The sequence below is a fragment of the Oncorhynchus clarkii genome, chromosome 7 (genome assembly GCF_045791955.1).
Source record: "Oncorhynchus clarkii lewisi isolate Uvic-CL-2024 chromosome 7, UVic_Ocla_1.0, whole genome shotgun sequence".
Taxonomy (NCBI): Eukaryota; Metazoa; Chordata; class Actinopteri; order Salmoniformes; family Salmonidae; genus Oncorhynchus; species Oncorhynchus clarkii.
This window is the reverse complement of record NC_092153.1, coordinates 43,300,596-43,313,492: the sequence shown is the minus strand read 5'-3', so window position 1 is coordinate 43,313,492 and position 12,897 is coordinate 43,300,596. Positions and strand designations below refer to the sequence as shown.

At 46.4% G+C, this 12,897-nt stretch overlaps 1 protein-coding gene across 2 annotated transcripts in view; it reads right to left on the bottom strand.

Moving 5' to 3' along the window:
- Positions 1–3,635: 3,635 nt before the first annotated feature.
- LOC139413343 (E3 ubiquitin-protein ligase PDZRN3-B-like) overlaps positions 3,636–12,897 on the bottom strand; it is a 126,848-nt gene continuing 117,586 nt past the window's right edge. For both annotated transcript variants that reach the window (XM_071160588.1, XM_071160589.1), the window contains 7 exons: positions 10,008–10,261; positions 9,061–9,148; positions 7,263–7,361; positions 6,945–7,007; positions 6,754–6,855; positions 6,490–6,606; positions 3,636–6,186 (listed from right to left, as the gene is read on the bottom strand). In XM_071160588.1, the coding sequence (XP_071016689.1) occupies positions 4,654–6,186; positions 6,490–6,606; positions 6,754–6,855; positions 6,945–7,007; positions 7,263–7,361; positions 9,061–9,148; positions 10,008–10,261 (2,256 nt within the window). In that variant the 3' untranslated portion in view covers positions 3,636–4,653. The remainder of the gene's footprint in view (positions 6,187–6,489; positions 6,607–6,753; positions 6,856–6,944; positions 7,008–7,262; positions 7,362–9,060; positions 9,149–10,007; positions 10,262–12,897) is intronic.

The window sequence follows — 12,897 nt, the reverse complement described above, 5'->3', positions numbered from 1 at the left end:
TGGTCTGGCTTCGTGACATCGATCAAGAGCAGCTGCTCACTGATTTGACAGCTCCAACGCAGTTACACGTCGAACACTGCCAAAACATCCGCTCGACGGTTGTCGGCTATCGCCGGTTAACGTTTGATCTGATTGAATCTGGGCCCTAAATAATATGGTGCTCTTCATCATGTATTTCTTTTGCTTAAGCTCTACTCCATCACATGAGACACGTCGTAGATGAACGCTCTCTGGGCTACAACAATGAATGATTGAAAACTAACATTTTGATATTGGCACGTCAGGCTTACCCATATTCTTTTTTTTTTTAGGTATATTGAAATGCCAGCAATAACAATAACTCATTGATATAATATGATGGAAAGTGGTCTGTGCTGTTTGAGAATGAATTAGAGAACGTTTCAACAACCAACCACTCACTCGTACATGGTTGAGGCTTGTACATATTTCTTTTGATCTAATCTTGTGGATGTACAAGGCCCTTCATCATATTATATGAGGTCATTCATCTTGGTCATGTCTCCTGTCGCTCAAACCTCTTGTTTGTGCTAAAGCGGAATATGGTTCAGGTTTTAATATTCATTTTATGTATGTTGATGCATTCAGATACTGTATGTCCTCATCTATCCTCGTTGTATTGATTTGGTAAATTCATGGAAATGTTAAAAGAAAGTACACATCAACAATCCCTGGGATAAAGCTCCCTATAATTTGAAGGTTCTTTCGAGTGGGGGCGTTCATTTTTGGCAGACATTGTCTAGGGACAAATAAACTAATGTCTGATTCACATGGAAATAGGACATGAAAAAAAGTGTTAGAATTGAACATTTGCAGCACGTGTACCTCTGCATCTCCCTACTGACTTGGACTCTCCAGTGGAGCACAAGTCTTTTCAAATATTACTCAGGATTTGATGTCATACACTGTAGCCAGGGTAAATGGAAGGGCTCTCGAGGCATCGTAAATCCTTACCTGTCAACACCACTGACAGGCAGACAATTCCACTAATAACAGGGATTGTTTTCACTGTTTAGTAACACGCGATTCACTCAATATCAAAATAGTCCTGCTGAATGTACATTGATAATAAATATATAATGTCAATGAAATTGAAATGGCAATGCTGCTAAAGAATCTATGTTTCTCCACTGAACAAAAATCTAAACGCAACATGTATTGGTCCCATGTTCCATGAGCTGAAAAAATATATATACATCCATACACACAAAAAGCTTATTTCTCTCAAATTTTGTGCACAAATTTGATTACATCCTTATTGGTGAGCATTTCTCCTTTGCCAAGATAATCCATCCACCTGACAGGTGTGACATATCAAGAAGCTGCTTAAACAGCATGATCATTACACAGGTGCACCTTGTGCTGGTGACAATAAAAGGCCACTTTAAAATATGTGGTTTTTATCACACAACACAATGCCACAAGTTTTGAGGGAGCGTGCAATTGGCATTCTGACTGCAGGAATGTCCACAAGAGCTGTTTCCAGAGAATTCAATGTTAAGTTCTTTACCATATCCCTGTGCTAACCCCGAAGGCCAGCACCAACTGCAAAATATGCTAATTGTTTAGGTCACACTGTTTCAGCAACAGAACTCAACTCCGATAAAGATAGTGGAAAAAACAGCTCCTACCTACCACGAACATTATAATTACATTGGAATGGACCAATTACATCTATATTTTAAGATTTTCCAATTCACTATTGTTTAGACTGTTAAGTAGAGTTTTTACTACTCAATAGAAAACCACATAACAAAACACACATCATTTAATAGTTGTCCTTTTACATATTGAGGTCTCACCCAGTCAAATGCCCACCTGGGAAGGAATGACAATGTCCATGGCATTATCACCAGACATTATTCATAGTCTTACCTGCAGTAAGTATAAAGTCAGACTGAAAAGGCCACCACACACTCCAGTATGTATTCCTCTGGCCCAGTCGCCGTTCACTAGTAAGACATGTTCCTCTCAGCCTGAAGAATGTAAACAGCAGCCGCCTCAGCAGCAGCACCATCCAGCTAGGCAGTAGAGCTCCAGCCTTATCGGTTACACTGGTATTACACTGGAATGTCAGCCTTTCTCTGCGCTGCCATTTAAACCAATAAGAACCACTATCCAGCCCAAACGGAGGACAGCCAGCAAATTAAGAACGGATCACTTTAATTTATTCAAAGATGTAAAAAATGAAATAAATAAATAATACTAAACACGGGAGCGAAAGTGTGTGATGGCCTAATCTCTCTACATCAAGGTGGGGACGGTCCAGAATTGATCGGGAGAGCTTTTTGTTTGCCTTGCGTGCCATATCGTTGCCTCCCATTAAAAGAGTACGTACACAGCCTTGTACCCAGACATAAATCATAGCGCTTGGGCTCGCTGAGGCTTAAGAAGGAGCAATCAATTACACACCAGCAGACGTAGAGGAAGTGCCTGAGCCCACTCCCTTAGCTACTCTTATCACCATAATCATCCCCCTTAAGTGATGCAGTCTGGGACACAGACACCACTGTGTGCCGCACTGAGACGCACTCACAAACATCCAAGGCAGTGTGACAATAAGGCTCATGGCAACATGGAACGACAAGAACAGAGTCAGATCAGTGTCCACAGGCTTGACTTCAGGGTCTGTACCAACATAGATACTGAACAAATATTCTATCACTGTGCTGTGAAGGTCAGGAGTATCTTACACACCAAATCATCTTGGACAAATCCGTGTAAAGTTGTATATCATCCACGCACTGATCAAGTTTGATATGCCTCTGTCCTGTTTTCTTAACGAGACAGTGGTAACTCAAACGATTCTGTTAACTTGTCTGAGAGTTAGGCTCTTTCAGTGGGGGGGGGGGGGGGGGGGGGGGGGGGGGGCAGGGTGAGTCAGTGGCCCCTGGATGGAGTGGTCAGTCAAGTGTGGACACCACTCAGCCATGATTCCACAGACTTTACGGCCCCATAGACAGGGGTGATTCAACGACATGGACAAATCCTCTTGCCGATAATGGTTAATGACATTTCAAGAAGGGACAAAATGTAGTAGCATCACCCTAAGCACACAAGCACTGCAATTCTTCCATTTCAAAACATGTCTCTTCCACTGAGACAAAACGGACATCCAACCTTTGTGTTCCCTTGAATCTGCTCAGCAGTCCGTGGAGAAGGGCAGGGCATCCCCAACAGAAGATTCAATCCACATCATGCCTATCATTTGTCATAGGGTGTTAGACTAGGGGCCTTTCGGCCAATAGTTTAGCTGTATTTAAACTGGAGACAAGGATGAAAACGGCGCTCCTCTTCCCATGATTATGAGTGAGTTAGGAATTATTTTTGGACCTCAGCTGAGATTACACAGTCAGTAGCTGAAAAAAAACGACGCCATGAATTGTCAGGCTATTGTACGTTTGCTAGCTAATACTCTTTCTAAATGTTGTATTGAATTCCTGAATTTTGAATGTGGGTTAATGTTTCCCATATCACACTGGTCCTTTACTAAAGGCATCTTCAAAACATTGCGTGGATGCTGTATACAAGTTGTGCTCTCCTTCACTCACCTGCCAACACTGACTCAGTAGGTCTATCAAAAACCTCCTGCGAATAAAAAAAATCCCACACCAGCATTTTAAAGCTCATCAAATATAAAACAATAATTTATTATTTCTCTCATTTTACAAGACATCAAATTGGGTACCTAATTAAGGGTTTGTTAAGCCGTGTTATTTGGAGGCTTACAAAAGGTAAAGGCAACTACAATGTGCTCTTAAAAACAAAAAGAACACGGAAAGATTCTGATTTCAACAAATGATCTGCTCTATCCTGATACAGACGCGAAGGTGGAATATGTAACAGACGATACACACTGGATGTATAACTTTTGAAAAACAGCCCCCTTTTCAGATCGTCAATAACGGAAGTGTTTTGTTTGCAGAGAACGAGGAGGTTTTAGTTACATTTACAAAAGTCCTCTCAGGATTATGTGTTGACCTTGAAGCTAAATATTTCTTTCAATAAGCAAAAGGTATGCATAACAGTAAAATACTGATAAGAGATACTTATTAAAAATGAAATAAAACCAAAAGAATATGTAAATGTTGGCTGCTGTTTACTTATGGCACAGTCTTTACACACTTTCAAAACCTTCCAAAACCAAAATATTGTTGTGAAACACTATCAATATTATTCAAAATAGTTTACAGTTGAGCAGACACTCTTATCCAGAGCGACTTACAGGAGAAATTAGGGTTAAGTGTCTTGCTCCAGGGCATGTCGGCAGATTTTTCACCTAGTTGGCTCTGGGATTCGAACCAGCAACCTTTAGGTTACTGGCCCAACGCTCTTAACCACTAGGCTACCTGCTGCCCCAAGAGCAAGCACAAAGGTAGAAACGTTACTGAAAGCATTTGAAAACAGTCTGATAATCATCCTTATCATGTCAATCATCTTCAAAGTCGATCCGTGGAACACTCTGTGGAGCATCTCCCAACCGCCTGCAGGGGTCAAAAGTTAATTTAGAAAAGGCTTTTCCTGTTTCATATTAACAAAATGTTGCCACATTGAACGAGGCAGGAAACTGTACCCCAATCCGCAGTGTCCTATTATTTACAGTACATTACACCACAGGCCTGTCTTGTCTGCCTACTACACTGTGGTGACGGACAGGAGGGAGTTGTACACTCGCGTGCCGTCAGGCGACTTAGCACCGTGGGTCAAAAGTTCCTGGATAGTCATCCAATTGTCAAAGATTTTCTTGTTCCTCTTTTTCATCATCTTTTTGTGGCTCAGTTCAATGATGTTGGGCTCCTTCTTGTCATCGTCCAGGCTGGCCTGTTCCTTCAGGCAGTCGGCGCGGCTCTGCTTCATGAACTCGCGCCGCTGCCTCTGCTCCTTGGCGCGCACCGCGTGCTGCTTCCTCTCCCCCTTGCTCCAGTACCGCCCCATCTTCAGCTCGCTGATGGCGTCGTCGTCTGTGGTCATGCCGCTGCGCTCCTCGTGGATACGCAGGGCGCGCTCCTTCAGCAGCTTGTCCCTGACGGGCCTCTTGGTGATGTAGCGCGTGCCGTCGCTGCGGATCTTCACCTTCCACTCCATCTTGGGATCCAGCATGTCTTCGGGGTTCACGGGGTCACCGCGGCTGACCAGACTGACCAGGCTCATCTGGCTCTGGGCGTACTCCACAGCAGACTTCTGCTGGATCAGCTGCATGTAGCTTTGGTAGTGCTGGGCGTGGGCTGGGATGTGGGCGTGTTTGTACAGGGAGCGGGGCTGGGCCAGCTTGTGAGTAGACTCTCCCAGCTTACGCTCCTTCCCCTCCGCCTGCAGGCCACACTCAGACTCCTTAGAGGAGGAGGGCCTGATTCTGCTGGGGCCACCGGCCTCCTGGACAGGAGACAGCAGAGGCTTGAGGATCCTGCTGTTGGGCCCTGCGCTGCTGGAGGCCCCAGACTCGCCCTGGTTCTCTGCCCCCCTGCGGAGGGAGTTGTCTGGGGACAGCTCTAGGGTGAGGGGGGTGCTGCGGCAGCTCTCACCGGTGTTGTAGGCGCTGGAGCTGTCCTTGTCTGACTTCTCGGGCAGCTCTGTGATGTCGGAGAGCTCATGGCGGCGCGCGTCGATGCTGGTGTTGTAGTTGTGGAAGCCGCTGTTGTGCAGCATCCAGGACTCGCGGTACTGCTCCCTCAGCTGCTGCATCTTGTGGGCCCGGACGATGTTGAGGCACTCCAGCTCAATGCTGCGCAGCTCCTCGTTCAGCAGCTCCAGCTCCTTGTCCACCCCTTCTTCGGCACCTCTAGCCCCTGCACTCTGGCAATACAGCTCCTGGGGGCCCCCCGCGCTCCTCACCTGGCACTTCAGCTCCAGGAGCTCTCGGAAGCGCTCACACTCGTCGGCGGGGATACCCAGGAAGTCAGCGTGGTCGTAGTCTGCAGAGATGAAGGACTCACCACTGAAGGGCAGGTCAATGCTTCCCAGGGTGTCCTGGCTGTAGGCCAGCTTCCTGCGGCTGCAGCTGCCCAGCGTGTTGGAGGCCGCAGTCTGGTCGTCTCCCAGGTTCTCCTGCTCAGAGCTCTCGTCGTTGCGCGTGCTCTCGTCGGTGCGGCCCACCCCGCTGTCTTTCTCGTGGTGATTGGACAACAGGGTGGCTGTGTCAGTCGTTCCACCATCCTCCTCACGCTTTTTCTGCAACACCAGACAACAGGATGAATAATTGAATCACCTAACATTATTAGATGTGTTTTCTCTGTACTTATCATTGACTACAGTATGTGAACCTACCCGCTTATGTACTACTAGATTTTGGGTATGTAGAGTACAATGGGCCATTATGGCAACTGAGAATATTCGACTCTGTTTGGGAATTGGCTCACTGTCAGTGGACATGCAGGTGAGCATATGTGACTCTGTGAGTGATTGCTGACTCATGCTGTGTGTATGCATGTGTCTACAGTTCTGAGTGGCTCTATGCCGGCTGCTCTACACTACCTGCTGCAGCATGCTGGCGGTGAACTGCATGGCCTGGTGGTGCTGCTGCTCCAGCATGTCCATGTGGAGGTCATCCAGGAAGTCATTCCTGTCATCATCCATCCAGCCCTCATCCAGCTGGGGCACAGGGGTAGAAGAGAGGAAGACGGAGGATGTCTTCAGTCGCTGCCAATTAAGGCTACAGTACAACTATACAGACAACTATACACCGTCTATGCATGCCTAGTACTATAAAGGATTCTAGGAGGTGGGTGGTGAGTTTACCTGGATCTCTGGTCTGGCCACCAGTAGACACACATTCTGATTCTCCTCACTGGTCAACAGAGCCACAGCATCCTCCCGGTTCTGGATCTCAATCCCGTTGATCTGCAGCGAGCAGAAGGAATGGAATTAGAGACGGGCTCGGAGCCGGTAATGCATTCATTGGAAGCATTGTGAGTGTTCTTTATCCTTACCTGGATAATTCTATCTCCCTCTCTGATCCTTCCATCCTTTGCAGCGATGCTGTTTGGGTCAATCTAAAGAAAGAGAGAACAGGAGAGGATTTTTCATTTCAAGCAGACCTCCGGTCGGAGACGAAAGACGCAGCAAAAAGAAAGCGAGAAAAACATCTCTGAATAGAAGTAGATGCAATTCCTATCTGCAGGTTTTGATTTTCCTAATTCAGAGGTGCGCGGTCTGTTACCATAAGATGATAAGTTCTATGCATCCATGATCCCCTTTTTTACACCCTAACAACAACAACTGGCCATTGTTGAAGGTGTGCCACATACCTCACTGACGTAGATCCCAGTCTCGTCCTCATCATCAGTCCTGTAGCAGACGGTCAACCCAAGCTTGTCCTGGATGTTGGCTCTGTACAAATCCACTTCCTGCAACAAAAACAGCAAATTAAACATCCCAGATGTGCTCTCTCCCAATGTGCGGAAGGGAATTCCATGGTTGCTGTTGTTTTCTTAAAGACAGACCCAGCAGTATACTGAGTTCAACCTAGGTCCACACACACACACACACACACACACACACACACACACACACACACACACACACACACACACACACACACACACACACACACACACACACACACACACACACACACACACACACACACACACACACACATCAATCGTAATAATGACTCCTTTAATTGCGTGCAGCCTAGGCCCTGTAACTTTTCTAGGGGACAGTGACAGGATGAGGGATGATCCACTGGCTTGCAGCTAAGCAGTGTCCCGTTTGTCACTAGTCAACATCTGTAATCTGTAAGATACCGACCCTGATAGTATACCTCGGGGCCAGGGGGTGGAGAGACGGGTTAACCCCCCCCCCCCCCCCCAACGCAACTGTTCTCTACCACAGCAGCTGACTACTGAAATCTCCAAAAACAGAACACGCAGAACACTCTGGGGTTTCAGATAGGGTAAAAAAAAAAAAGGAGGGATTTTCATAAACACGTAAACAAAGAATAAAGTGTACACAACATGAGACCTAATTTTCACAAGACAGTGCATGTAATCGACTACAGTGACTTTCACTTTACCGTGCCGTTACAGTGCAATACCCCTTTAAAAAGCCCCCAGCCTTTTCGTCTGAATTGATAGTCAGACTAATTCAGGCTTTTGTTGTGGACCTACATCATAAGCCGTCTAAATGTCGCCTAAAATCACTATGCAAATGTTTTAACGCAAGCATTCCAGTGTAAGTGTCTGTGAACACTGGGGCAGGGAGGACTGAGACAGGAACCCCTTCAAAGGATGAACGGAAGAACATCAGCGGTGGTGGTGAGCTAAGATCACCACAGGGAGGCCACTGGCTCCTTTTGTCATTGTCTACAGTATTAAGATCGACCTTGGGTCTAGGACAAGGTCAGGGCAGGGAGTCTGTGTTACTGTGCATCTGCGCTTTTGGCTCGGACAGCTTGAGCTCCCTGGCTTCATGTTTGGCGATTGGTTATTAATGCACTGCAGTAGTTGGGAGGGGAGGAGGGAAAGAGGGGGGAGCACCCTGAGACCTTGGAGTCTCTATCTCCTGGCTACATCCTTCCTCATCAGGGCCCCATCACGCCATTGTTAATGTGCATCATCAGATCCATCACTCTGGTTCCTATTATCGGTGCCATCTAATTATCCTCAGTGCATAAGCCTCTTGCAGCGCCCCCCCTCTAAAGCAAAGACGCATTAGGCGTTGTCACAAAATAAGTAATGATGTCACCATTTAGCATCTGCTCCTGGGTACTATGGAGCAAACAAGCCACTCGATTTCCGTCTGGCCTACATACTCAGTGTCGTTACGGGGATAGAGTGGGCTCAGCTCATCGATAACGGTGATATATTGGGAGAATGGGCCTTGCGGTGACTAACAGAGCTATTGGGACGGAGACACAGTGGCTCAGTGATGGGACGGCCAGAGGAATACGGCGTCGCATGTCTGAATGTTTATCTTCATTGAGAAGGGGAGAAAGGCGGTGAGGTCGAGAGAGTGGGAGAAGAAGAGAGGGGGGATGGGTAGAGGAGGAGAAGGGGGAGAAGGGGGGAGGGAGAAGACAAGAGGGAGTCGTCTGTATTTTACCTCATATTCCAGCTCCTCTCGCTCCATCTCCTGCTGCATACCCTCCAGGAAATCATTGGGGTCAAAGTACTCGTGCCCGGGGGAATGCCTATGAAAGCAATTCAACACAATAAAGATAGTTCCTACAGGCCTTGTCATGATTAATCTGTTATTACACAGAAATACAATCACAATACATGACAGTACGTCAGTGTTAAGTGTGTCACTGGATTGAAATGAAATTATCCCAATGTCCCTAGCGTAAATCTTATCAAGTGACATCTCACGCAACCAGAGCTTTCAGTAAATTGTAAATTACTTGAGAATGGAAAACAAGTGCCCACATTCTTTTGTAAAAGTCTAAGTTTTAAATCAAGTTAAGAATTGTTTTTGGCCTGAGGTTAATCAGAAATGGAAATGCCATGTTTTTAATTTGACTCTGAAATCAATTAAAAATAACCACGATTGACCTATTAAAGGGCAACTTCTCCTGACAATAATGTGTTTGAGTACCCAGACTGTGAGCTCCGGGCCACACATAGACACAGCTAACGGACGACAGACAGGAAGTCATTTAATATGCAAACACAAATTAACAAGGCCATCTTCATTTGGCCGTGTGCCCCAGGACTTGACATCTCGCTTAGTAACAGGTGTAACATTCACATCTAACTTCCGTTAGATGGCACATATACCAATTTGTTCGTGTGAAAACACACCAGGTTCCATTGTAATGAACTGGCAAAGTGACATTTTTACAAAAAGCTGTATCAAAATACTCCATCTTTACTTGAGCCCTTTCTATACTGACCAGTGACATGGTCAAAGGACTAGTTTTGCCTATCAAGTCCTTAACCAATCAGTGACCATGAGGGAAAGGAAATAAGAAACAGAAGGATCTAGGTCTTTTAACCCCGTCCCTCCCCTTAACCCCAACCCATCCGATTGGACAGTGTACTGTAACTCACTCCTCGGGCATGAGGTATTGCTCCAACACAGCCACGGTGGGGGCGGCGGCAGGCAGCTTGGTGAGGGCCATGATGTGTTGGAAGGTGATGTCTGTCTGGGTGCTGATGTCCACCACCTGGGTGTCTGAGGCAGGGCTGGAAGGTTTGGGGCGGGGTGCCCGGCGAAGCACCTGGACCATGATGGGCTCCTTGGCTGTGCGGAAGGCCTCCACTGCCTGGTCATGGGTGGCCTTGGACAGGTCCTTCCCATTCACCTACACACACAGACAGAATATGGTTACTTTGAGATTATACCTATAGCCTTCCAGCCATTGTGCTAACGCTAGTTAGTATTGGCTCGTGAAACTACCTCTCCCTTCCTTCGTACTGGACACAGAGGTATCCATGAGTTCATCGGACTCTGCTGGAAGTCGATTAAAGAGCCTCATTGCTAAAATCCCGAAGTATCCCTTCAACTATAGAAGAACAGCATTAGGGCTCCCGAGTGACGCAGCGGTCTAAGGCACTGCATCTCAGTGCTGGAGGCGTCACTACAGACAACATGGTTCGATTCCAGGTTGTATCACAACCGGCCGTGATTGGGAGTCCCATAGGGCGGCACACAATTGGCCCAGCGTTGTCCGGGTTTGGCAGGTGTAGGCCGTCATTGTAAATAAGAATTGGTTCTTAACTAAATTTGTTCTTAACTGGATTTGACTTTGAAAGGTCTCTTTAGTTTCTGAGAATAGTGGCTATATGACAGTTTTCTTGTGCACACTGCTGTAACAACGTGAAAGAAAACAGTACATGGCGTGATGAAACCGATTTAAATTACGCAGTTTCTCTCTCTCTCTCTCCTTAACAGGCTGGGGTTTATTGTAAGTAGATGGATATCGCTCCCTCATGCTACACGAGCCCTGATACCATCATAGCATAGATGATTAAACCCTCAGATCACCGGATGAGTGTGACTGTGGATTTCCACAAAACCAGGAGGAGCGTCTTCCAGCCTGACAGTGGTGTGTGATAACTTTCTACTGCCTCAGTCTGTTTCACAGGGTCACCACCCCCGACGAAGCAGAATAGGACTTTAATTAAGACTGGGGGCCCTCTTTAATTAATCAAGGTCGTTAGACAGGCTGCGTCGAGGAGCCCTTATTTAGCGAAGTCATTTCTGGGAAGTGAAGAATCTACCCTCCCGTCAGAGATTAGCAGGCTGATGCAGTTTGTTAACCAGGGGAGATTCATTTGAGCAGTGGGCCAGGCTGCAGTGTCACACAGAAGAGGCTAATGAAGTTGGGATGAGCCACTAATGAAGAGGATGTGTCATTGGATCTCATGAGAGATTTACAGCTTGTTACACATGCATTGTTTAGGGTCATACACAATAGTCAAAATACTGTAGGATGCTAAATATAATTTCATTAAAATGTGGAGCTATCCATGTTTTTACGTGACAAAACATGACAAAGAAAAATCCTGCAGAACTGTGGAACGTGCTGCACATGTTCACCAGAGCAAAAATCAGAGCCCAAAAAAGTAAAGCAGGAAAGTCATTACGATGCCAAGAAGACAGCACCGCAGGAGAAGAGCCCTCCTCCTGCGAGCAGTGCAGCACGGCACCCTGGGTCAGCAGACTGCCTGCCTGTACTCTCGGCTTATCAGGTCTCTCCCAGAGCCTCCGCCAGTTCCGCCCTCCATCAGCGCAGCATTTGGAATTTGTTCATTTGTGATTCCTGGACGTGTGAGAGCTTTGATAGGATCTGAGCCCGGGGGCTCTTTGCAGTTCAGAGGCTGGCCACGCTCTCCTCTTCCCCCTGCCTGCTTCTCCACACACACGGCAGCCAGGCCGGGGCCAAGAGTGCACACTGTGAGCTCCCTGAGAAGACTGATAAAACCCTGTCTTAATTTAGAAAGACTCAAGTGATGCAATGGAGCTGGATGTCTAGGTTTATACCTCTGGACGTCATTAGACATGTTATTCATTGTTTGAAACCTTTGTCTCTCCCTCTCTCTCTCACACACACACACACACACACACACACACACACACACACACACACACACACACACACACACACACACACACACACACACACACACACACACACACACACACACACACACACACACACACAGGATTAAAGTGTGTAATTGGTTGATACTGTTTCCTCTGGCCATATTTTGTCTCGTTCTAATTCACATCTTAACTGGGATACTGTAAAACAGGGACAGCAGCAATGTCAAGGTGACTAAATTATGGCATGTGTGCCACCCTGGATTCTGCTTCCAGTCTGGTTGTGCTATCTAATGCCCACTATAATATCCACCACTCCCAAGTATTTGAGAGAACTTGCCAAATGTTTGTGGTAAATTGCCAAGTGCTCTATTGTAATATCTTAGAATGTGCTCCATTCTAAGACATCACCACAGAGCACTGAGCGTGCACGTTTTTGGAGGGAGGATGAGGGGACATTGTGCACTTCAACTTTGAAGAGGTTATGTGCTCACTAATAACCAGAAAGGATTAATGCTAATCCCAGCCTCCAGGATAATTGGATCATCTCAAACGGGTTCAACTTCCACATCACAACTTGGCCAAAAGTAAGAGCTTCCATTTACAATTTGTATTGAATAATCGAGAGAAAATGGAATGAGAAGAAATGTGCAGAATCATTACGAAATTGAAATAAAAACTTTTAAAAAGTAATGTGAGGACGAGTGTTGAGAAGGAGGCTTTGAACACAGAAAGAAGGTAAAAAATTAAGTTCCGCTCTCCCCTTTTCTGTCTCTCTTTGTCCATTTCTCTGGGTTAGCAGTGTTTGTTCAGATCAGCTGTGAGGAACAATCTTGTCTGTGTCCATCCCTCTCATAGACAGGCCTGGTTGCCCTGGAATCCCACTGGTCCTTG